Genomic DNA, 24,927 nt, shown 5'->3' with positions numbered 1-24,927 from the left:
CGATCGGGTGCCCAGCCGTTCTTGGACGTCCCTCCTCGGAGTGTGAACCCTATGATTTCGCGACACTTGACTCCTGAGTACGGGACCCGCTTTTAGGCCGGTGCATGCCCGCCACGCGACCGCCATGCCGCTGACCCAGTACCTGTCTCCTGACAGTCTATAAATACCGCATTTAATATTGCGAAAAGGACTTTTGGTTGTTTCTGATATATAAGAGTCAAAGAGCTCGGGGACCCCTGACCTACTGTCACGTTGACCAGACTACCTTAGGGTATAAAAGCCTTGTACCGGTCTATTCATTAATAAAAGAGTATTTTGTATGTACACGCGTATTTTTTACTATCACTTTCAATTTCCGATTTCAATTTCATGTTTTCTTTCAATTCATCTTGTGTTCAATTTGCTAGCACGAGTGGGTATACATTCTTTAGGGATTGAATGGTGAAATCATTGCAAAATGCTAGTGTGAATTCAATTGCTAATTAGGATTTGTGATTTGTGTTTATTGTATCTTCTTGTTGGAAGTGGAAGTTTTTAATGGTTTCTTGTGACTTGTGAGCTAGGGCCAATTCACGAGATGATTTAGGAACCTTCTCCCGGAAAGAGATTGCTAGGGCAAGGTAGACTCTTCTCCACTTGTTTTCCTCACCTTTGATCCGAGAGCACATAGTCCGGGATGAGGCATAGCTAAAGTGTTTGATAAAATGACTCATAGGGATAGGTTGTCACTTGCGTGCTTCCTTGAGCTATGACAGGCCGTTAAGACCAAAATGACGGCATTGTTGTAAGCCTTGCTAGAACACAAATCCTACCTAAGAACACTAGAACTCTAGAAGTATAGTTGCAATGAATGAGGAATTCAACTCCCTTTTCTTTCCAATTTGTATCTTCAATTGTGAATACCTTGCTCTCTTGTTACTTGTGAATCTTATACAACGATACTTTTCTTTAAATCTTGTATTTTCAAGATTGGATTGATTCCCTATTACACCCACATCTCAACATGCTCAAGTTGTCATCCTTAGAGACGCCAATCCGGGAATATCCATTCCTACTATTATTCACTCACATTCTCTCTTCTCATCCGTACACAAAATAAGTGCCATCACGCCACCAACCACCGGTAACTCAGTGTCCACTTCTCATACCCTCTCCACCATCCATAAATACACTATAGACAGTCCATCACTTTGTATCCATAAAATGTACATCCTCTAATTATTTATTCTAGAAGACCCAGCTCGTTCCGTTTCATCATGAGCAAGATCTTAGTGGTTACGTAGATGGCACATTCACGTGTCCAGCTTCTTATATTAAGGATTTGAATGGATCTTCCATAGTAGTCAATTCTGGAGCTCAAAATTGGGTACATCAAGATGCATCTATTTTGTCCATGCTCATCTAGTATCTATCTAATGAGGTTATGTACGTTGTTGTGGGTCGTACCACATCCCGGGCCCTGTGGTTTGCTATTGAAGCTGCCTTTGAGTCCTCCTCTTAGGCACGTTCTTTGAGCCTCCTTAGTCAGCTATAGTCTTTGTACCAGGGAGACTCCACAACAAGTGGGTATCTTGGCAAAGCCAAGATTTTAATTGGACTACTTGCCGAAGCTGGGCGGCCAATTGGATTAGATGAACATAATCTCTATTTGTTCAAGGGCTTCTAACTTGAGTATCGCGCGATGGTTTCATCGTTGACTACAAGGAACCTATCACCATTGATCAACTCAATGATTATCTCACTGCACATCAATTTATCTATGCTGATGATGTCTCTTTAGTTGCTCCCCCAGCTCAATCGTTAGTACTTGTTGCACAACAAGGACCAACCACTGCCTCTTCGCAACAGCATAATTTTACTCAATATCGTGCCATTATGAACGTGGTAATAAAGGAGGCCGAGGTCGTAGACGCGGGTGGGGTTATGTTCTAAAGTGTCAGATCTGCAACAATTTTGGTCATTCTACTCTATAGTGTTACCAGATGATACTCAAGTGCTCCCATTTCCTAGGCAAATTTGACCTATGCAAATGATCTAGCCGACGCTCCATTTTCTCAGAACTGGCTTTCTGACACTAGAGCTACACATATATCATGCCACTCCAGACTCCTCTTTATTGCAACAAGTGAAAACCTACACCGGCAATGACACTCTTCAAGTCGGTATCATATGGAATTGATACGATGCAATTTATAACTTGGAAAGGATTAACTCAACAATTTAAAGTACTAAAAACAAATGTCAAAAATATAGATCAATTCAAATGCAATAAAATTAAGCCAAAACTAGTAAAATAACATGGGAAAATAAAATAATTAAAAACCAAGAAAAACGAGATAGCAAACAATTTATTAACTAACAAGATAAACAAAGTTTTAGGAACATGAATCAATCACCACTACTAGTTTTGCAAGTTAGTTTAATTTTGCCAATCATTCAATAGTTCGTTATGACAACTTCATATGGCATCCGGGTAAATCACGTGCTTTGAATGCAAATAACACAAATCTCATACAAGATCATTGTGTAGTATCATTGAATTGGTTAGTCAAACTATTTAATTAAATTGGGTGATGCAAATAACACGCCTCATACAGATCGCGTATTCTTGGTTAGTCAAGCTAGCTATACGGTTAGTTTTAGGCTTTTAGTCATATCTAGTACGTACAGTTAAATTATTTGGGGATAATAATTTAAATTTAAATTGGTCAAAGTATGGTGAAAAAACATTGACCAAGCACTTTGTGCTCAAATAGTATGTAGTAACATCTCTTATATAAAATATCATGAGTTTGAGTCTCAGGCGAAAATTGACTCTTTGTGCTTCAACATGTTGAATGATTGATGGAGTATAATAAAACTATAATTAATTAAGTTGTTAAATAATAAATAATATGCATGCATGGATGCATATATTGTACGTGTAGCATGTAATATATATATATATATATATATAGATTAATTAGGAAAATTTTAGCATGCATATATGTATACCAGTTTTTGTAATTTAAAAAAAATAAAATAAAAATTAAATGGTGTGAAAAGTGAAAAGTAACGTGGTGTATTAGTCTTAAATGGTACAGTGCATGTAGTTAGATAATGGGTTAGGGTGATGTGACGACGAGCATATCGATGAGATGAGAGAGGTGTGCCAACGCATGTAGTACGTGTCACATTTCCCGCGCTCCTTCTCCCAAGTGTCCAAACCCCTCATTTTGTCTACTTATGCATTCGCATGCACTCTCTCCTTTTTCTTCTTCTGATCTGATCTTCTCCATCCATATCTTCAGTTCTCACCTCTGATATCTCTCTCTTTCTTTCTTTCGCAATTTTAGTTTCAAAGTTACGTTGTTAGAGATCGAAATAATCAGATACATATAATACCGACGGACTGATCGAACTGGTTTATCAAGCTAGCTAGCTAGCTAATTAAGGTAGTATTTGTTCAATTAATTTTTGGTGATCGATCGGTGGAGCTACTGTACTACTTATTATAAATAAATAGTTACGTTACGTTGTTGGTGCACGTCCTTAGCTTATATTAGGTTGTTGATTGGAGAAGATGGCGCCACCGCGTAGATACGCGTTCGGGAGGGCGGATGAGGCGACTCACCCAGACTCCATGCGTGCCACCTTGTCTGAATTCCTCTCCACTGCTCTCTTCGTCTTCGTTGGTGAAGGCGCCGTTCTTGCCATAGGTAATAACATCATATCATATCATACTAACTAACTGAGCTAGCTAGCTAGCTAATAATATCATATCGCTTATCTTAATTAATTGAAATGACCATATATATATATAGACAAGTTGTACCGGGATTCGGCTTTAGGTGCGTCGGGGTTGACGGTTCTGGCACTTGCTCATGCACTCGCTCTTTTTGCGGCGGTTGCATCCTCACTCAACGTGTCGGGAGGACACGTTAACCCTGCCGTCACTTTCGGTGCACTCGTTGGCGGCAGAATCTCCTTCCTCCTTGCCCTTTACTACTGGATTGCTCAGCTCTTGGGTGCCATAGTAGCTTGTCTCTTGCTCAGGGTCTCCCTCGATGGAATGGTATGTAATATCCGATTATCACTTAATTAATTAGCTTCTTCCATTCCAATTTACATGCATCGATCAATCTGATCTATAGTACGTGTTTAAATAATTTAATTATTTGTTGATATGTATATGGCGGCGCATACAGAGGCCTCAGGGATTTTCTTTAGCGGCCGGAGAAGGTTGGGGGAGTGGGCTTCTGCTGGAGATAATAATGACATTTGGGCTGATGTACACAGTTTACGCAACCGCCATCGATCCAAAGAGGGGAAGTTTAGGCACCATTGCCCCTCTTGCCATTGCTTTCATAGTAGGGGCTAATGTTTTCGTGGGAGCACCTTTCACTGGAGCATCCATGAACCCGGCCAGAGCTTTTGGGCCGGCTTTGGTGGGGTGGAGATGGAGGTACCACTGGATCTATTGGGTCGGCCCCTTTATTGGCGCAGGCTTAGCCGGCCTTATCTATGAGTTCGGCATACTACCACCCGCCGCTGACCCTCCCCACACCCACCACACTCATCACCAGCCTCTTGCTGCAGAAGACTACTAGACCACCACCTTCCAACTTACTACTATACTACCACCCAGCACCTTCTTTAATTCTGTTCTGTTGTTATTTTATATATGTGTGACCAAAGGATGTTACGTTGTTGAAAGTCGTCCAGTTTGATGATGTTAGTTGTTTCCATTTTGTAAGCTTTTCATAATATAATAATAATAATAATAAATAAATAAATAATTCCAGGGTTGCCTTTTAAATTAAATTCCCAAATTGCTTTATTGTTCCTTCACAAAATACTTTTCCATTATAGTCATTTTCTGATGAAGCCACATTCTAATCTTCTATCCTCAACTGATAACCAAAAACCTTCACATCAGTAATTTTACTTGGGCTTCAAGGTTTAAACTGCGCAGCTTCAACCCCAAGAAGCTAACTAGCTAAGCAAACAAGGATGGATACACAGCTAGCTAGCTAGCTAATCAACCCAATATCAGAAATTACATAAACTAAAAAGAATACTACTATTATCGGTCATACTGGACAAGGAGAATATACCAATTCTGTTCGGTATAAAATTTGGTCATGTGGCGACCAACCAAATGTTGAAACAACAATACTGCTCCCTAGTAAATAGATAGGAAGAGGATACACATACATACATACATACATATATTTTCATTCGTAGAGAATTAAGATGATCTGCGATAAAATCTAGCAACCCAAGGGGCAAGTTCAGTAATTTCAGGAGTTCTTGGATTGGCTGCATAGTAATCAGACCAATAGCAAGGTAACACTTGCTCTGGGAATTCTCCGCCGGAGTAGATGCAATATGGCAGCCATTCTTCTCCCCCATTCATTCTCCTTTTACGCTCTCTTGGATATGCTAATGGCGCCTGCACATACCTGCATTACAATTTATAAATGCATGTCATACAATTTTAAAAAGAAAAAATGAGAATATCTTTATGGCAATACTACAGCTTATTAAAAAAATTTCAAAACTTTAAGGCAAAAGATATCCCAGCTTTAATGCTTAACATAGAGGAAATGGAATCCATGTAATTTAATAATTTATCCCACTAATATTTGGAATAAGTTGAGTATCTTCCCTTCTTTATAGCAAGGCCATCCCATCCATAAGCAATCCAGTCTTGTTCTTTGATTGATTGACTTCTTGTGTCACTAACAAGTTTCATTTTAATCCATTTAACGAAAGGAAAGAGAATATCAATGTTGTGGTTGCATCTTTTCATCATAACTTCAAACGCAACTCATCATTCCATGATTCCACAAGAAATAGAGGCATTTTACTTTGAGATTCTAATTCTTTATCAGCCCACAAGCTCATCATATAAGCAAAAGAACATTTATCGTTTCATAATAGGATAGCATCAAGGACAGATTACCTGATACCATCAAGGACAGCATCCCAGCAGAAATGTGTATGACCAAACACGTGACACGCAAATTCACTCCCTTCAGCTCCATGGATGTGTCTTATTCTAGCCTCAAGAAAGTCAGATCCAGCAATTTTAGGGAGATTGGGATAGAAAAGCATTCTCTTTTCTGGGCAGAGCTCTTGCCTGCGCAATAGAGTAAAAGACAATACTGTCTACTAAGACTGCAAATAAATAAAGGAGTAGCAGAAAATAAGATTATTACTCTTTTATCATTAAGGCTATGGTGAAGTAAAGATGTAGCAAAGATGCAACAGTTTAAAGTAAATCATTACACTTGTCTAGTAGGAAAAGGTTTGGCTGATTTTTCTATTCATTTTTTTATATGCAATATTTTATTCACAAAAGGAAGCACCCATTAGTGCTGACAGTAGACTACAAAATCTGTAGACAAATCTTTTGCTAGACCCAAAATATAGGGTTATCATCCATGATCCATGTATTTCAAATATGCACAGGACAAATGAATTTTTCTTTCAACTTATTGACAAAAAGAAACAAGGAAAAATTGTAATTTATGCCCCTCCATAATATGTTAATTATCAATGTCACCCCTGAATTATTGTGGTGTAAATATTGCCCCTCAATTTTCAAAAATGGTACATATATTGCCCCTCCCGTGGTGTAAATATTGCCCCTCCTTCGTTACGGGAGGGGCAATATATGTACCGTTTTTTAAAATTGAGGGGCAACATTTACACCACTAATAATTCAGGGGTGACATTGATAATTGACATATTATGGAGGGGCAAAAATTACAATTTTCCCAAGAAACAATTTGAACTGTAATTGTAGAGCTGGATATAAAAGAATGGAAATTTGTCAACCCCCAGCAGGCAGCAGCCCCTTCAAAAATCGAAACAAAATAAATAAGGGCTCTTTTGGTAGGGATGGTACAAAAAGAAAAAAGAACCAAGCAGGGAAATCAGACAATTATTAATTCAATATTCCAAGTCTTTATCCGACCCCATGAACTAAACCAGTCCGATTTCAGTTCAAATTTGATATTTTCTACATAGTTCAAAGAAAAATTAAGACATAAACAAGATTAGTGAGAATTCAATAAACTTGGGTTGAACCCTAAGAACAATTTTGTTTTTGTTTGTGTAGGGATGGATCACAAGAAACTCCTCCTATACACTATACATTGTGATCAGGTATCCAATCTAAGTACTGAAAATTATACCATAAGAGCATCCCCATAGGTTTGAAGATTTTCTTGGGTTTTTGTCAGATTTGGGAGCAAAGGTGGAGGAAAGAGATAAGAAAATTTTAAAAATAATAATAACACCCCAGAAAAGGCAAGTAGTGCAGGTTTCGGCAACGCAACCTCCTCTCTTTTTTCTCCCCTTTTCCCTGGCAAAAAACAGGTGCAACCTTGGATTTTCTCTCTCCTCTCTCCTCCATATCATTTTTTTTTTAAAAAAAAAACCCTCTAAGGATGCTCTAAGAGAAGTTTAGAACAGTAGAACCCCCTTCCATAACATATTCCTCCAAAAAAAAAACAAAGGGGATTAAGAAAGCAAGATAAGATTACAGACGGGAGAAAACTGAGATTCAGTGCAAAAATTCTAACCAAGCTAGATCTCATGCAAAACCAATCACTGTGTACAACTCAGATGAACATATGTTAAACATTCCTAAACTTGGAATTTTGGTATACTTATTAAATGGAACCTTTACATCATCCAAAAAAGGCTGGCACACTGCCCATCTTGAGCACTCTATGGTTGCATGATGGATCATTTAGACAAATGTGTCAAAATTGAGGGACGGAATTTGATGATTGAAAACTGAGACCAAATAGTGCATTAAGTTAGACGGTGACCATGCATTGGGATAAAGTGAGGGAGCATTAACTAGTGCTGCTTTATCTTTTTTTGCTTTCTTCTTCTGTAGCTATTATTTGATGACATGATTTAAGGCCATAAACCTAAGAAATGAAGCAAGAAGAACTAGCATTGAAGACAGAGTGTGCATTCACTGACCTGGGAACAAAGTGTGAGAAAGAAATTATTTGATGGCATCTACCCTGCATCTCCCTGACTTTCTCCTGATTCTTGTCATTCATGGCATCAAAATATAGAGCAAGGGAAGTATCCCCATTTATGAGACCAGCAGGCCATCTGCATGCATTATAGTCCTTGCATGCCTACATAGAAATAGTTACAATGTGGTAACTAAAAATATCAGTAACATAGATACCAAAGGTAGATCCATCACGAGGAAATCTAGTGAAAAATACATATTTGAAGAAAAATAATATTTTCAGAAATTCCTACAAAAAAATAACATAGCATGATGCAATCAGTTAATATAGAAAATTATGCATGCTATACATAAATACATTATAGAGCAAGTTAAATGACACAAGTTATACATACTGCAGAGTGCAGAGGACAGGAGTAAATATATCATCACAGTCCAAAAGGTTCAAGTTAAATGGAAAGTTAATCAGTATAGAAGTCAAATATTATGTTGGTTAAAGTATAAACAAATTGCAAGATGGTGAATGTCTCTTATAAACAGAAATGTTTCGCTGTGTCTCTGAGTTTTCTTCCCCTCAATCATTTAAGCTTTTTATATCGTTTCATTTTTTGAAGGAAAATAAATGCTATTTGCATTTTGCACCAAATATCTTACAATCTCAAGAAACATCAGATGGTATAGAATTTGATGCAAACGATTTGTGCCAGTAGCATCGTCCTTTTTCAATTATTTTCTCCCTAGAAGGGAAAGCAGTTGACATATGAGGACATTCATGGTAAAAGATTTGAAATCCTTACTAGAAGGAAAGTGAATCACCAGCTCCAGCGACGGAATTCGAATACTTGTTATGTCCATTTCCCTATCAAAGCTCTGGCAAAAGAAGAGCATTGTTTGACAAATAAGCCTGATGAACTAGATTAAGCACAACTAACTTTCTATAGAAGAGAGAAACCCTTGATAGTTGTACAACAATTACCTCATGATACCATGAGAACAAAGGGATAATCCCCAAACCATCAACCACTGTAGGATTAGTTTCCACTCCGATCCTTTGACATGCATCAAGCAATTCATCAAGTTTTTCAAGAGAATTAACCTAAAGACAGTACCAGCATAATAGTAAGTTATTGATAAGCTGTAATAATTTGATAAACAAATACTAAACATTGGAAAAAGAATGTGCTTCTCATTAGGAAAAAATAGCATTCTTGAAAGCCAATAGAAAAAAGGTCTGCCCCTTTCAAGCAAAAACAAATGAGCACATCAAAGAAGCAAAAAGTGTCTTGGGGTCTAAGGCTACTGCAAGCAAATAGTAGTAGAGCCTGGAAGTATCCAAGTAACAATGAGCAAAAAGCTGGGAACAACTGCAATAGAAATCCAGAGAAGCAAGAAAATATACTTTTAATCCCTACCCTCAATCCCTTTGTTTTCCAAGATTGAATATTACCATGTTATTGCTTGTTAAACTTGATATTTTCTCCACCTCCATCAAATTTCTTACTCAATTGGTTAATAAGAGAGTTAATCCCCTCAACAATAATCCAGGACTATAGATCCCCCACCTCCAACCAAGGGATTCATTTTGTCCTGGGATCCATGCAATCCCAAATCACTTATTTTCATACCAATCCAATCAAGGCCTTAGAGTCAAGGTGATGATTAGCATAGTTTACGAAAATGTGAAATATTATGGAGCAAAATCTGGAGTGTTTCCTGGAGTGTTTCCCGGGGTGTAGTTAGTGTATTTTTTTCAGGAAAAGTGTCCCCATTTGTCTCCATCCTTAGATGTATATATATGTAATCAGTGTGTAGTGAATCAAGAAGAGAAATATATACAACATACTCTTATTTCAGAGAAAACACAAGGGAATTATAGCCCATAACCGATTTCTGAACCACAATGGAGCTGTTTGCAGCTTTGAGAGCATAAGGGTATAAAATGGGTATGGGTTCTATGACTTCTATCCTTTTAGAGAATGTTAAAGTCACTACATCTTCACCCATACAAATAAAATGAATACTACATTCATATTTGGAAGAATTGGATCCATGGCAACAACAGTAAAATTTAAAGAAATATGCTGCTTACGTTGTTATCTTTCTCCCTGCGAAGCCATAGGTCATGGTTTCCAGGCACAAAAAAAACATGTGCAAACCTATCCTTCAACAAAGACATAGTTAACACAAAATTGTTGCGAGTCTCAGCTACATCTCCAGCAACAAGGAGAACATCTTTGTTCTGCCCCACAGTTCTTGATAAGCCCCTCACCCAAGTCATGTTCTCAGAGTAGTCTGTGTGCAAGTCTGACAGTACAAAGACCTGTAAGCCATTAGCGTTCGCCTTAATACAAGGTATGATCCGAGGCCTTATGACTTGAGCCACCTTCATCATATATCTTCCACAGTTCCAGAATCTAATTTCTTGTTGAAGACAGCCTGAATCAACAAGTTGTTGAGACATTCGTAGACCCAAGCAGGAAGGAACTATGCTGAGAGACATGTGATCTTCAGCAGAGACTGCACCAATTCAGAAGCCTACAGAGTACACAATGAGCCAATCCTACATCAAATTTTACTCCAACATTATCATCAAAGGTCCCATGAAACTAAGAGCACCTGAATACCATTTATAATCGAAGCAAAATTTAATTCAAACCTAATCAGCAAGAAAGCTCCGCCATTCCTTGACAAACATAAGTTGTACCAAGAAAAAATAAAATAAGAAATAAATCCATAATGGCCATATTACAAATTCTCCCTGTCTCCACCAGAGCGCCTCTGGAACTCAGCAAACACAATATCCACAAGCATGGAATATTCCCAACACTAAAAAACTTATGCAACTGAATTCGCAGGATAACCAAACAAATTCAATGTCCAAATAAAAGAATACATATACAATCGAAAGTGCAACACGACAAAAAACATAGATAATTAATGTACATGATTTTAGACCAAATTTAACAGAGAAATGCAAGGTATATTGAAGAGCATGCCCAGGTTAACAGGGAAAGCGTACTGCTATAACTTACAGATTGCGCGGCCACCGGCCAAGTCTCCCGGAAAATGACCGCCGGGAGGAGAATTAGTTTCAATTTATTAGTGATTTACTTCTACAATTATTGACTACACGATGTCGATTCATCCGAAGGCTGGTTTTATTGTTATCTACTCCGTACTCATCTTCTTTTATTTATTTTGTAAAGTCAACAGCTTGTATGAAACTGTCTTAGGTATCATTGTGCTGATATGAAAATATAATACTTATATATTGAATAAGCCAAAGACCTTGTGGTCCAGTAGCACTCGATGTTCCCGGTTACACTCTCACATAGGTTTGAGTCTCAGTGGAGGTAATTATTGACTGAATAATGTAATATTAAATTGTAATACTTTTAAAAATATATAATAATTTTATAATTTTATTTAAAAATAATACATTTTTCTTCAAAAGTATTAAAGTTTTTCATTATAGGTCAAAACAATTTATTACTGATTAGTATTACATTTTTTAATATAAGTATTACATTTACATCTTGATTTGATCTGTCTTACGGATAAAAATTCGTGAGACGATCTCACAAAAGAGTCACTCTTTTATAAATAGTTCATTTCACTTTCTCAATTATTGTTATATTATAACATTTATGTTGGACGAATACCGGTAAATGCCAAGTCTAGCATTCGGTTGTTGAGGGATTGTTGAGCGGAGGACGGTAAAAGGTCAAAGCTAAATATAGCACCCAAATGTCGCAAAAATTTGATGGCGATCTATAGGAAAATAAAGTTACGCCTGCTACTAGCTATAGCTTTTGACGTAAGTGGTAAACACTTATCATAACAAATAGTATCTGAGCTAGGTTACGGGTTCGAGTCAGTCAAGGCCATAACCAGGGCCGATTTGCGTGGCCCTGTGCTAGTAAATAAATGAGGCCCTATCAAAATATAAATAAACTGCGAATTGAAGAAATGTGATTCGCGTGAATATTACGTAGTAGAATTTTTTTGAATAATACGTAGTAGAATTTAGATCAGTCATGAAAACCTAATTTTGAACAAATATTAATTATTGAGCCAAGGCTAGACTAGGGGCCCCAAAATTTTGGGGCCCTGTGCTATTGCCCATCTTGCACGCCCTAAAATCCGGCCCTGACCATAACATAACATAGGCTGGTAGCGCAAGTGGTAAGCGCTTATCCTAACAATTTAGTTATACTATTTTAATTTTGCTACCTTATATTTTTATCTTTCATTTTCTTTATTACAATTACTATTTCATTTAGATTCATGTCATTCTACTCTTAATAGAGAGAGCTAGCAACATATAATTTCATCATTCAATTTTCTTTAAATATATATGTAGGAAATCTTTGTGCTCAGTTAGCACCTTTGTGGTTCTCATTGAGATAAAGTTATAGGATCAAATCCCGGTAGTGATGTATTGACTCTTTGTGCTACAACAATAACAGTTATAGAAAGTATATTGAACAAATACTATATTGTAATAGAGTCTCTTTGTGCTACAACAATAATAGTTATAGAAAGTACTAGTTTTATACGTGCATTGCGCGAATGGGTTAATGCCCAATGTTTATATTTAAATAAATATTTGAAAGTATATCAATGCAAGATTATGTAGGAGAAATTTATACATGGGTAATTGAATGTCGAATTTTTTTATTTAAATATCTAACTCAAAGTATATGAATCCAAGATAATATAGAAAATTCATTATAATTATTACTAAAATAAATGTTTGCAACCTTGTAAAATCGATAGTCTAAAAATGATAGTCTAAATAAATACTACTTTTAATTTGAATTTTTTTAAGTATTCTTAATTCTCTTTTGAGTAACATTGTCATTGTCTTCCTCTTTACTATTTGTTCTCTTCCTTTTTGTTGGTAGTGTGCTATTTGCAATTCGGTTATTGTTGGTAGCATAGATGACAACGTCATGCAATGAGATTATGATATAGGAGCTATGGACTTTTCTTTAGGTGTTCTACTTGGGGTTCATTTGGTTTAACCATTATTGTTGAATGAGTTATTGTGGATAAAGAAATCCCTAGTTTAAGAAAAAAGATTAAATAAATTAATAAAAATTTAAGAATTTAAAATATTATGTATTCTAAAGATATTAAAAGGTAGTTTCTCGCATCAATTTGCTGGGTAATGGGTTATTTGAGTACTTTCATTGTCAACAAATCCCCCAAGTAGTTAATATGATTGGTTTCAAAGTATTCTTTTTTATTTTTTCATGGTATTAAAGAAATACATATGTATCATTTTTTGGTGTAACTACTAATTTATTTAATTGAATAAGAGTAAAAGAGAGTGATTCTGCTTCAATTTGTTGGTTATTATTTGAGTACTCAAATAACCTAAGACCTTTCTTATAGAAATTAATGGGTAAGTTAAAAGTTAACGGAATATTAACGGAGAAGAGAATATTTAACGGAAAACTTAACGGATAATCATAAAAGTAAGGTTAAATTAGGTAATCTCTATTAATAATATTTATCTGAGTTATCTTAACCATCTATTCGATTAAATAATTCATCTGAACCATCCATTTGATTAAATAATTTGACCGCCATTTTTTCTACCCATTTTAGGCCTAACTCTCTTTGGCTCTTATTAGTATAGTAGATATTGAACAAATACTATATTGTAATAGAGTCAGTACTTAAAAAATATATATGTACGAAATTCATAATGTAAAAAAAAAAATACTTGAATAATGAAATTGCATGTTACTATCTTTCTTTGATAAGCGTAGAATGATAGAATATAAATAGAAGACCAATTGTGTGGGTGTGTGTGTATAAGGAGTTAATGATGTAATGTGACTAAATTAAAATAGTAATAATAAAATAATTAATTAAGCAAATAATCATATATAAAAAATGTGTTTATATAAAATAAAAAGAATATAAGGTTACACTCCAAAATTAAAATCACTCTAATATGCACTATTATTATGTAAATTTTTGTATACATGTACGGTGAAATTGATTAATTCACGTGTAGCTAGAGCCATCAAAATGAGTTTTGCCCACCGGCCCGTCCCAACTCAGCCTCTACTTAGGTAGAGGGTGAGTTTCGAAAATAGCTGCCAGCTAAGGAGCAGTTTCTTTTTTTCGCCCCTTGCATAGGCCTGCGGACTTGGCGAGGCGGGCCTGGTTGGCCGCAGGCTGCCCGCCACACACACACACACATACACACATATAAAGTATTAAGTATTAAGTAATTAAGTAATATTCTAATAACCATAGGCTCCCTTCACTCTTCACTCTTCCAAACTTCAGGCCGCCTCCAGCCCTCCACTCTCACAATTTGCATATCGCATCTCCACTCTCTAGCACAGCACGACAGTAGGCAGCAACGTTCTTCTGCTCCGGTGGTCCAGGTCGTCGGTCTCTATAAATGTTGATTACGCTATCTCTGTTATTGTTTCCCTCTAAAATGGAGTCTTTTATTATATACCATTACTAACAAATGAACAAATTAACAATTTTAGAGTTAATAATAACAAAAAAAAAAAAAAAAAAANGGACTTTTCTTTAGGTGTTCTACTTGGGGTTCATTTGGTTTAACCATTATTGTTGAATGAGTTATTGTGGATAAAGAAATCCCTAGTTTAAGAAAAAAGATTAAATAAATTAATAAAAATTTAAGAATTTAAAATATTATGTATTCTAAAGATATTAAAAGGTAGTTTCTCGCATCAATTTGCTGGGTAATGGGTTATTTGAGTACTTTCATTGTCAACAAATCCCCCAAGTAGTTAATATGATTGGTTTCAAAGTATTCTTTTTTATTTTTTCATGGTATTAAAGAAATACATATGTATCATTTTTTGGTGTAACTACTAATTTATTTAATTGAATAAGAGTAAAAGAGAGTGATTCTGCTTCAATTTGTTGGTTATTATTTGAGTACTCAAATAACCTAAGACCTTTCTTATAGAAATTAATGGGTAAGTTAAAAGTTAACGGAATATTAACGGAGAAGAGAATATTTAACGGAAAACTTAACGGATAATCATAAAAGTAAGGTTAAATTAGGTAATCTCTATTAATAATATTTATCTGAGTTATCTTAACCATCTATTCGATTAAATAATTCATCTGAACCATCCATTTGATTAAATAATTTGACCGCCATTTTTTCTACCCATTTTAGGCCTAACTCTCTTTGGCTCTTATTAGTATAGTAGATATTGAACAAATACTATATTGTAATAGAGTCAGTACTTAAAAAATATATATGTACGAAATTCATAATGTAAAAAAAAAAATACTTGAATAATGAAATTGCATGTTACTATCTTTCTTTGATAAGCGTAGAATGATAGAATATAAATAGAAGACCAATTGTGTGGGTGTGTGTGTATAAGGAGTTAATGATGTAATGTGACTAAATTAAAATAGTAATAATAAAATAATTAATTAAGCAAATAATCATATATAAAAAATGTGTTTATATAAAATAAAAAGAATATAAGGTTACACTCCAAAATTAAAATCACTCTAATATGCACTATTATTATGTAAATTTTTGTATACATGTACGGTGAAATTGATTAATTCACGTGTAGCTAGAGCCATCAAAATGAGTTTTGCCCACCGGCCCGTCCCAACTCAGCCTCTACTTAGGTAGAGGGTGAGTTTCGAAAATAGCTGCCAGCTAAGGAGCAGTTTCTTTTTTTCGCCCCTTGCATAGGCCTGCGGACTTGGCGAGGCGGGCCTGGTTGGCCGCAGGCTGCCCGCCACACACACACACACATACACACATATAAAGTATTAAGTATTAAGTAATTAAGTAATATTCTAATAACCATAGGCTCCCTTCACTCTTCACTCTTCCAAACTTCAGGCCGCCTCCAGCCCTCCACTCTCACAATTTGCATATCGCATCTCCACTCTCTAGCACAGCACGACAGTAGGCAGCAACGTTCTTCTGCTCCGGTGGTCCAGGTCGTCGGTCTCTATAAATGTTGATTACGCTATCTCTGTTATTGTTTCCCTCTAAAATGGAGTCTTTTATTATATACCATTACTAACAAATGAACAAATTAACAATTTTAGAGTTAATAATAAAAAAAAAAAAAAAAAAAAATGTGGTCTGGCAGGGGCCCGTTTTGCCCGCGTAGTGGTTTGGGCCAGTAAAACCCAGGCCTGCCAAGGAGCGGACTTTTTTGGCCTGCCACCCCGTATTATAGCTCTACGTGTAGCCAATGAAAAAAAAACATCACATCAATTAATAAACAATATGTAGTGCTTTTAGTATGAATAATACATTTTTCTATCAAGAACAAATGTAAAAGTGCAAAGTGGAGGGGCACCAAAGTTGTTCGCTCGCTACTGTGACACCTCATAGCAAGCCATTGACCGTGGTGTGGGCGCAGGTGATTGGTCGAGGCAATGATGACATTGGGCATGGTTGGTTTGGTATGGTGGAGTTGGGGAACCAGAACATGGTTGCCTAGTGAAATGGACTGAATTTACGCACAACTTAGCCAAACTCGAAATCGCCCGGCTTGCCTATAACACAAGGCAATCAGCCGTTGCAACACTTTATTTCATAGGCTTAGTGTATAGGGGAAACAAGGGACAAACACACTAGGATGGACACACAAGTTATAGCCGAAGCCAACCTTTGTATTGCTAAGCAACTTAAGCAATTACAACAGGATCTCAACCTCACGCGCTCTCGACTGCTATCTCAAGTTGTCAAGGGTGAGTATTTATACATGGTAGCGATTACAAGCTAACCGGCTAGCCAAAACTAATAAAATTGGTCTAGACCACTCACTAGCAAAATTGTCTAGATCCCACATAATCAGCCCGCTAAAGCTTGCTTTTAGGAACCCTCCAACCGCACAACATGTGCCAATCTCGTGTAAGGGACACCTAGCAAACCACTCCCAACCATCCCACATGCCTTAGCATCTTTCGAGGGTAGTTACCAACTGTCTGCTAACCGTCTTGGTCGCACGCTCAGACTTGGTTAATCACAGCGTGTCAAGTCTCGCACCATCCCAGTCAAGTCATGCACCAACACCGTCTCTGCATGCTGACCAAGGCCGTGCCCAGCTTACCTTGTCCAAACCAAGCCCACACTTGCGCCCATGAAACCAAGCCAAAGTCCCATCGTGCCAAACCAAACCAATAATGACCTTGTTATTATAACATTAATTATATTATAATTAATTAGTATTAATGAATTTTGTATGTTTGTCTTAATTATTGATAGAGTAAATACGCGAATACGGGATAAAGGTACTCGGGACAAAATATGATAGAAAGACTCTTTATTAATGGACAAACGGGTACAATGACATAATACCCTAGGGCAGCTCGGTCTACATGACAATGGGTTAGAGGTTCTCGGGCTACTTGACTATTACATAGAAAACAACCAAAAAGTCATCACCACAACATTAAATGCGGTATTTATAGACTGTCAGGGGACAAGTACCGGCCCTACGGCATGGCGGCCACGTGGCGGGCATGTACCGGTTTAAAGGCGGGTCCTGTACTCGAAAGCCAAATGTCGTAAAGCCAACAACCTCGACCATATATAGGGGGGAACTCCCTATGGTTCAGTGCTCGCCCCTGTCAATCCGAGCATAGGCCCGGGGACCGTAAAATGACTTCTCTACGGCTGGAGGTCGGGCACAGGGCGCGGGTAGGTCAGGATGGGAAGCCGACCGACCAAATGTATAGATCGGGAAGAAATACTTGGGAGATCGGGGAATAATCCCTATCAATTATGTTGCTCGTATTAGCTTAAATTTATAATTATAATATTTTCAAATGATGTATGTTCTTTTTTACATTTATTTTGATTCCGACATATAAGCACTAATTTGTTAGAGAAAGACAAATAAATGAAATACTTTTTTTAATGGGTAAAAATGTCAATTTAGCATTTAAAAAAAAGGAAAAATTATATCTTTTAAAATAATTAAGGGGCTAATGTGAATACATAATTGATAGGGAATATTCTATAGATATACCTACCTATACATACCGCATACCTGCTCGGTATCAAGTCAATTCATCATGAGGAACCATACCCACATAGTCTGACCTTATACTAGACCGAGGATGTGACTTATCAGCATATACCTTCCGCCTCACCTTGCAATCGGAACCGTACCCAATGGGTTTGAGATGATCAACCCGACTGGGCCACATGACCTTATTTCTCTAGTTCTACCCAATCGCGGAATAAAGATGGACGTCAAGAATCTTCGCACACGTGGGGGAAATTGACCACGCCTCCAATCGGCCATGTGCATGAGTCACACGTGTCACACATGTCAACTCCTGGCATGTGCTCCCTTCACACCCTTATAAATAGCGTATTTAATACCTTTATGGAGGACTTTTGGGCATTTCCATCTAACCATAATCAGTTCGAGACTCTCGGACTCACTGTCATCTTTCCCAAGCTTAATCACTTATATAATCTTACAAGTCAAATCTGAATTCGCAGACTTATCCATATATCTCTTATATTTACCGCATCAATAATAATTCAGAAGAAAAAAAATGCTATAATTTAGGAAGAAAAATGTCCATTTTCCCCTGAAAAAATTTAGCCATGTACCTAATCTTTAAATAAAGTACCTTAAACTTTAATTTATTAGATTTGTAATCCTTAAACTCTAAAAATATTAAAAAGGACTCAATAAAATTGAAATCTCAAATCTCACCCACAAGTATTTAAATCCATGTGGCGTGTGCAATTACTTTTAATATACTTTTTAAAATTTATTTTGGGTGCATTGAATATGTAGAAAACGACATACACGGTAGAAAGCTTGTTATTAGCTCTTATACACGTCTTGACGGTGGAATCGGCAAGGCATGAAATTCCATGCGGAGGTTTCAGGGTTTATGCTCGCAGAGTAGATGAAGAAAGGACTAAGGAGCGCATCGCGACGATGTAGTTGTCATTAATCCCAGAAATTCACTATATTAACGTTGCTAGAAGGTAATTCAAATCCACTGATTTTGCATCATAATTTGTAACGGCAGTTTCTTGCGTAGGCAGCCATGGCCATCAATCAGCTCATAGAATTTGTGAATACTTTATCAGATTTGCATGATATCGGTTCTCTGGAAGAATTCCTTTTGTTGATCAGTATTTGCTCTGAATCTCCTAAATTCAATTAATGAATGAGTTCCCCTTTCTTTTATGCATTCATGCATTGAAGCGGTGGGATTGTTGAACTGCATTCTCGACTTACAGGTTTAAAGACTGAAAAGTTCCAATCTTTGCAATTGGTGTGACAGCAACTTCAAGAGACTCACGAAGTCTTTTTTTTTTTTTTTTTTTTTTTTTTAATGTTTCGTTGGCCAGGGAAAGTTGATTTTGTTGTGTATAATACTTTTTGAGTTAAAGTTCAATAGGCCATGGCTGGATTGGAAGAATTAAAAAAGAAGCTTGTACCACTTTTTGATGCTGAAAAAGGATTCTCATCTGGATCAACATTGGATCCTTCTGACTCATACATGGTAAGTCAATCTCTGTATGCTAACCTTGATTTTAAAATTTACGAGTAATATTTAATGAGTAACTCTTTCTTTATACACAGCTTTCTGATGGGGGTACCTTGAATTTGTTGAGTCAATCATACGGTGTGTACAACTTTAATGAGCTTGGATTGCAAAAGTGCACTTCATGGCCAGTTGATGATGCTGATCATGGTGAAAAGACATATAGGTGTGCTTCACATGAGATGAGGGTTTTTGGAGCCATAGGAAGTGGTGCAAGCAGTGTTGTACAGAGAGCTATTCATATACCCACTCACAGAATAATTGCCTTGAAGAAGATTAATATCTTTGAGAAGGTTCCTTCGTGTTACTTTTCTAAATCTTGGCTGGTGCTGTAACCTGATCTTAATTTCTTGTTGTCTCTGATTATTAGAAAATTTGTCACATGAACTGTATTAGGAAGTAAGCATTGTTATGACATTAGCAGTTTTCAATAATGTCATGAATGTATACAATATACATGAGCTATTGCTTTCACTTAGATAGTCCTCATTGACCATCTTTCTTTTTCCTTCAAGAAAAAGGGTGAGTTTCTAGTGAATGACTCCTAAAACAAATATGAGAAAATTGCACTTTTCATACCTAAGTTATAGGGTAATTGTAGAATTCATCCCTGACGGTTGATAATGCTCACTTTTCGTCCTTAAGTTGTCATTGGCGTTACACTTTTCGTCCTTAAGTTGTCATTGGCGTTACACTTTTCGTCCCTTAGTTGTCATTGGCGTTACACTTTTCGTCCTTTCGTGCTCACATTTCGTCCCTGAGTTATACTAAAATTGCAAATTTCATCCCTAATGTTTTATTACTAAAGGGATGAAAAGTGCAACGTCAATGATAACTTAGGGACGAAAAGTGAGTATGACCAACACTTAGGGACGGATTCTATAATTACCCTATAACTTAGGGACGAAAAGTGCAATTTTCCCAACAAATATTTTATTAGCAATTCCATATCTAATTAGCTTCTAATTAGGCATGATAAATGTTGTATTGATAGAGTACTACAAATGCTATTGCAATATCCATCTGTGTACTGATCAATGTTGAAAGTCCTGGAGCATGTAATGAATACATTACAAACAATATCTAAGAGAAAAGGTCATGCATTCTACATTTTAAATATAAGAAAAGGCAATTCTGCCTTGTGCATTATGTATCTCACACAGATGTCCACTTTTGCACATTAGGAGAAAAGGCAACAGCTTCTTACTGAAATAAGAACCTTGTGTGAGGCACCTTGTTATCAAGGTCTTGTTGAATTCTATGGAGCATTTTATACTCCAGATTCTGGGCAAATAAGCATAGCTCTAGAATACATGGACGGAGGGTCTTTAGCTGATATCATAAGATTACGTAAACGCATACCAGAACCAATACTATCTTCCATGGTTCAGAAGCTTTTACAAGTAAGGCTTTATCTTCATATTTATTCTTCTGTTTTACTGTATGCCATATGCTCTTTGCAGCTATATTTATTGGTGTTTCATTCTTTGTTAAGGGGCTTAGTTATTTGCATGGAGTTCGCCATTTGGTTCACAGAGATATAAAGCCAGCAAATTTACTTGTCAATCTCAAGGGGGAGCCAAAGATAACAGATTTCGGTATAAGTGCTGGTTTAGAGAACTCAATGGCAATGGTTAGTGGATTAACACTTAAATATTCACCTAATTAGTCCTCAACTTTCCACCAAGTGAAAATAAAACAATAAATTTCATGTCTTGGAAGATGAATTAATGTTTTGGTTGTTTTGACTAACTTAATAATCTCTAAACTTTTCCGACAGTGTGCTACCTTCGTTGGTACTGTTACATACATGTCACCTGAAAGAATTCGAAATGAAAATTATTCTTATCCAGCTGACATTTGGAGTCTTGGACTTGCACTTTTTGAATGTGGCACGGGTGAATTCCCATATTCAGCTAATGAAGGGCCTGTTAACCTCATGTTGCAGGTTGTACTTTAAGTTTTCCCTTGCACTCTTATAATCATCCTATGTTATGAGATCATCATTAGTTCTTTTTCAATTCTGCCTAAGATTATTGCTACTTCTTATATTCAGAGTTTCAGACTTCTAAAAGAGTGTAATTCTGTGCATACGTGACATGCCAAATCTGCATGATACTAGATATTCTCTTTCCCGTGTTCCCTTTTCACCATATGCTTGTAAAGACTATAAATAATAATTCAACTGTTCCATATTTTTGTATGTTACATTACTATTTATATTTCACTTCTATTTTTAAACAAAAACTATCATGATATGATTTTGCATAGTTGCATCTCTCATCTGTTTTTCTGATGCATCCTTTGATGACAGATCCTTGATGATCCTTCTCCAACACTATTGCGCCATGAATTTTCTCCAGAGTTTTGCTCATTTGTTGATGCTTGTCTTCAAAAAAATCCAGATACCAGGCCAACAGCAGAGGAGGTGAGAAAAAAGTTATATCATATGCGTGATGTAAATTAGATATTTGCCATGCTAGAAATGCTGTTGTTTATACCCTTCCTGTAAATGTATTTGTATTTGAAAGTTTACACCATCTTTGTATTCGCTTTTGCTACTATTTCTTGGCTAGCTTTTTTAAGCTAGCATTGAACAATCGTACTTATTCCCTTCATCAAGTGATTTAGAACTATTCTGCATAGGAAAGTCTTTTATCCATCCCTTTTGTAGATTATTAATTTTGACATATGAGAAAGCCATTTATGGTCATGTTATGTTCTGGTTTTTGTTAGATCGAATTAGAGTAATCATATCCTAATCATCTCCAGGTTGAAGTTGTTGGTTTAGGCTGCTGGTATTCTGTTCTGGGTACATTTTTTGTTTATTTTCTAGTAATTACTATCTGTGAAATGAATGCTTACTGTTCGTTGCTCTTTTACTTGCTCATATAATTGTAGCTTCTTTCACACCCATTCATTACCAAGTATGTGGATTCTGGAGTTGACTTGGGTGCATTTGTCAGAAGCATTTTTGATCCAACACAGAAGATGAAGGATCTGGCAGAGGTGAGTCGAATAGTTTTCTGTTAGTGGTCCTATGTTTACCTATATGCACTCATATTGTTTTTACTAGTAACTAGCGTTTAGTTAATGCACATTCATTTCATGTTGTTGATGTTTATTTAGCTTATTATTTGTTTTGGTTTGTATTGTCTTCTTCTAGATGTTCACGATACACTACTATTTATTGTTCGACGGATCAGATGACCTTTGGCAACATACTAGGACACTATATAGAGAATCCTCCATTTTCAGGTAAGAGGAATGTGATATGATATCTCCCATGGCATTTTATTCTATAACCTCAAGATTTAGCCATTGCAAAAAGAAGAAAATTGAATTAATTTTAATTTGTCTTTTGAGTTAGTAATACACTAATACAGGTCCTATGACACTACTATTTTCGAAGCATGTTTGAGTGAGTAAATTTTACTTTTGACCCTATTTCAATAGCTAAGTCACACTTTTGACCCTGATCTTGAATTTGCACCGAGTTCTATGAAACTATGATAGTAGTGCTCAATAGGTTCTTGAAGTCCTTGTGGGTCTAATTTCAGCTATGTGAGTGTTTTTACATGGCATCCATCATTAGCATGGTGTCTCAAATGGTAAATTGGTTATCCAATTTCCATTGTGGGCCATCCCAAAATGTTGACCTTTTTATTTTAAAAGATATTGTGGCTGTACACCTGAAGTTTAAGTGACAAACTTTACACTTTGGAAGTCCAAACAATTCAAAATACGTTAACTTACTTTTTTAGCCAATTTGTTCTTCTTCTTCTTCTTCTTCTTCTTTTTTGTTGCAAAATTAGCCAATTTGTTCTCACCCAGCATTTAGTTGACTCAAACGTAATGAACTATACAATATCAATTCATTTATCTTAATAGACATGTCAAGTAAACTTAAGATAATTAATTTAGCACAGGTGGATTAATAAAAACTATGATTTCTTTTTTAAAAATCTGTAAATCTACTAACTTGTCTTGTACTCTGTAATTGTTGTACAAAATGAATCTCAGAAAGGAAGGATAAGAATTTTCCCTTTTTTGCTTGTACCCATCATATTACAGTTTTTCTGGGAAAGAATCTGTTGGGCCAAATGATATACTTACAACATTATCAAGTATACGAAGTACACTGGCTGGTGAATGGCCTCCAGAAAAGCTTGTGCATGTTGTGGAGAAACTCCAGTGTCGTGCTTATGGTCAAGATGGAGTTGCGATTCGTGTTTCGGGATCATTTATTGTTGGTAACCAGTTTCTCATATGTGGGGATGGTCTACAAGTTGAGGGCATGCCGAATTTTAAAGATCTCTCTCTGGATTTACCCAGCAAGAGAATGGGGACATTTCAGGAGCAGTTCATGATAGAACAGGGAAGTGCCATTGGGCGCTACTTCATAACCAAACAAGAGCTTCATATTGCTCAATAGAGGTAAAGCTGTAAATTATATAAACATGGTTTAACATAGTTCTTGTGACAGCAGTCTGCTGTTCCTACACATTGCAGTTACAATTACTTGTCTATGAAAAATCCATTCAGGATGTGACATCATCTCGCGGTTCTTGCCCTGTTTTTCCCAATGAAGATTTCCCAGATGACCATCTGATATCAATCTGTTGCTGACAATTGTGCCAAGAAGCAAATGTAGGTTTTGGGTTGTACTGGTTGATAATTACCACATCCGTCCGCATAAAATAACTACTCTCTGCATTACTAATGTTATTTCTCAAATTATGCCGTGTGTTGTTGTTGGTCCTTTTTGGGTGGGCTACATTGTCATGTGATGTTTGTATCATTTTATGCAAAAGGGCATTGCCTACTTTAGTCCCAAACTCCCAATTGTGTACATCTTTGGTGAAGGCTAATAAAATCTAGTAATTGTAGTAGTTTGCTGGCTCCATAGACAAATGAGCTATAGTTTGAAACATAAACTATCGAACTTTTTTGTTTGACCTGGTCAACTATAAGCAATATAGGTTGATTTACCTATTTGTAGTAGTTTGCTAGCGAGAGTTACAAGATGGAGTTTATTAGTGTACATTTTTAGATAGTGACTCCAAGTTTCTCTCATCACTAAAATAAATATCTTCATACCAAAGTTGTGTTGGTATTATTTATTGTTTTCAACAAAAATTGATCTAATTAACAATTAATTAAATATTTAAGTTATCATAAATTTAGGGCAATCACAAAGATCTAATTTTTTTTTCTCTAAAGTGGAACCCACCCCAAAAAAACAAACTCTTCCCAAATTACGTGAAAAGCACCACAAGTAACCAGTTGGGCACGTGCATTACACAAGCGACCAGTTGGGCGCGTGCATTCCACAGATTAACCTTCATTTGTTTTTTGTTTTTTTT

General features: G+C 36.3%; 3 protein-coding genes across 10 annotated transcripts; 2 read left to right on the top strand and 1 right to left on the bottom strand.

Annotated features, from left to right (window-relative positions):
- The first annotated feature begins 3,267 nt into the window (after nucleotides 1-3,267).
- LOC116010439 (probable aquaporin TIP3-2) lies at nucleotides 3,268-4,712 on the top strand. The gene is made up of 4 exons (XM_031249852.1): nucleotides 3,268-3,434; nucleotides 3,536-3,698; nucleotides 3,804-4,054; nucleotides 4,188-4,712. Exons 2-4 carry the CDS (start codon nucleotides 3,563-3,565, stop codon nucleotides 4,587-4,589), a joined length of 789 nt encoding a protein of 262 aa, XP_031105712.1. The 5' UTR covers nucleotides 3,268-3,434; nucleotides 3,536-3,562; the 3' UTR covers nucleotides 4,590-4,712.
- Nucleotides 4,713-5,020: 308 nt separating this feature from the next.
- Nucleotides 5,021-11,128, bottom strand: LOC116010438. 3 transcript variants are annotated; one of them, XM_031249849.1, is made up of 7 exons: nucleotides 11,020-11,128; nucleotides 10,077-10,547; nucleotides 8,964-9,083; nucleotides 8,804-8,857; nucleotides 7,987-8,150; nucleotides 5,948-6,124; nucleotides 5,021-5,444 (listed from the first exon to the last, which is right to left on the bottom strand). In XM_031249849.1, exons 2-7 carry the CDS (start codon nucleotides 10,485-10,487, stop codon nucleotides 5,231-5,233), a joined length of 1,140 nt encoding a protein of 379 aa, XP_031105709.1. In that variant the 5' UTR covers nucleotides 10,488-10,547; nucleotides 11,020-11,128; the 3' UTR covers nucleotides 5,021-5,230. The 3 variants fall into 3 exon arrangements, with proteins under 3 accessions (XP_031105709.1, XP_031105710.1, XP_031105711.1); XM_031249850.1 differs by having other exon boundaries at nucleotides 10,077-10,522; XM_031249851.1 differs by lacking the exon at nucleotides 5,021-5,444 and adding an exon at nucleotides 5,472-5,723.
- Nucleotides 11,129-18,786: 7,658 nt separating this feature from the next.
- Nucleotides 18,787-24,453, top strand: LOC116010421 (mitogen-activated protein kinase kinase 3). 6 transcript variants are annotated; one of them, XM_031249823.1, is made up of 12 exons: nucleotides 18,788-18,995; nucleotides 19,219-19,253; nucleotides 19,365-19,519; nucleotides 19,600-19,854; nucleotides 20,746-20,964; nucleotides 21,057-21,194; nucleotides 21,342-21,509; nucleotides 21,876-21,989; nucleotides 22,463-22,570; nucleotides 22,728-22,819; nucleotides 23,636-23,998; nucleotides 24,107-24,453. In XM_031249823.1, the coding sequence occupies exons 3-11, from the start codon at nucleotides 19,418-19,420 to the stop codon at nucleotides 23,994-23,996; spliced, it is 1,557 nt and encodes a 518-aa protein (XP_031105683.1). In that variant the 5' UTR covers nucleotides 18,788-18,995; nucleotides 19,219-19,253; nucleotides 19,365-19,417; the 3' UTR covers nucleotides 23,997-23,998; nucleotides 24,107-24,453. The 6 variants fall into 6 exon arrangements, with proteins under 6 accessions (XP_031105684.1, XP_031105683.1, XP_031105685.1 ...); XM_031249825.1 differs by having other exon boundaries at nucleotides 19,101-19,253; XM_031249824.1 differs by lacking the exon at nucleotides 19,219-19,253 and having other exon boundaries at nucleotides 18,787-18,995; nucleotides 24,074-24,453.
- Nucleotides 24,454-24,927: the final 474 nt, after the last annotated feature.

Source organism: Ipomoea triloba, chromosome 2, assembly GCF_003576645.1.
Source record: "Ipomoea triloba cultivar NCNSP0323 chromosome 2, ASM357664v1".
Taxonomy (NCBI): domain Eukaryota; kingdom Viridiplantae; phylum Streptophyta; class Magnoliopsida; order Solanales; family Convolvulaceae; genus Ipomoea; species Ipomoea triloba.
This window is presented reverse-complemented; position numbering and strand designations above follow the sequence as displayed.

Bases quoted from the DNA above. Each gene is read 5' to 3' on its own strand.
- LOC116010439 (XM_031249852.1), top strand. From the start codon at position 3,563: ATGGCGCCACCGCGTAGATACGCGTTCGGGAGGGCGGATGAGGCGACT. The intron at 3,699-3,803 runs GTAATAACATCA...ATATATATATAG, and splicing joins AGGCGCCGTTCTTGCCATAG to ACAAGTTGTACCGGGATTCG. The intron at 4,055-4,187 runs GTATGTAATATC...CGGCGCATACAG, and splicing joins GGGTCTCCCTCGATGGAATG to AGGCCTCAGGGATTTTCTTT.
- LOC116010438 (XM_031249849.1), bottom strand. From the start codon at position 10,487: ATGTCTCTCAGCATAGTTCCTTCCTGCTTGGGTCTACGAATGTCTCAA. The intron at 8,858-8,963 runs GTAATTGTTGTA...TTCTTTTGCCAG, and splicing joins TGTTCTCATGGTATCATGAG to AGCTTTGATAGGGAAATGGA. The intron at 5,445-5,947 runs GTAATCTGTCCT...ATTGTAATGCAG, and splicing joins GCTGTCCTTGATGGTATCAG to GTATGTGCAGGCGCCATTAG.
- LOC116010421 (XM_031249824.1), top strand. From the start codon at position 19,418: ATGGCTGGATTGGAAGAATTAAAAAAGAAGCTTGTACCACTTTTTGAT. The intron at 21,990-22,462 runs GTGAGAAAAAAG...ATATAATTGTAG, and splicing joins CCAGGCCAACAGCAGAGGAG to CTTCTTTCACACCCATTCAT. The intron at 22,571-22,727 runs GTGAGTCGAATA...GTCTTCTTCTAG, and splicing joins AGATGAAGGATCTGGCAGAG to ATGTTCACGATACACTACTA.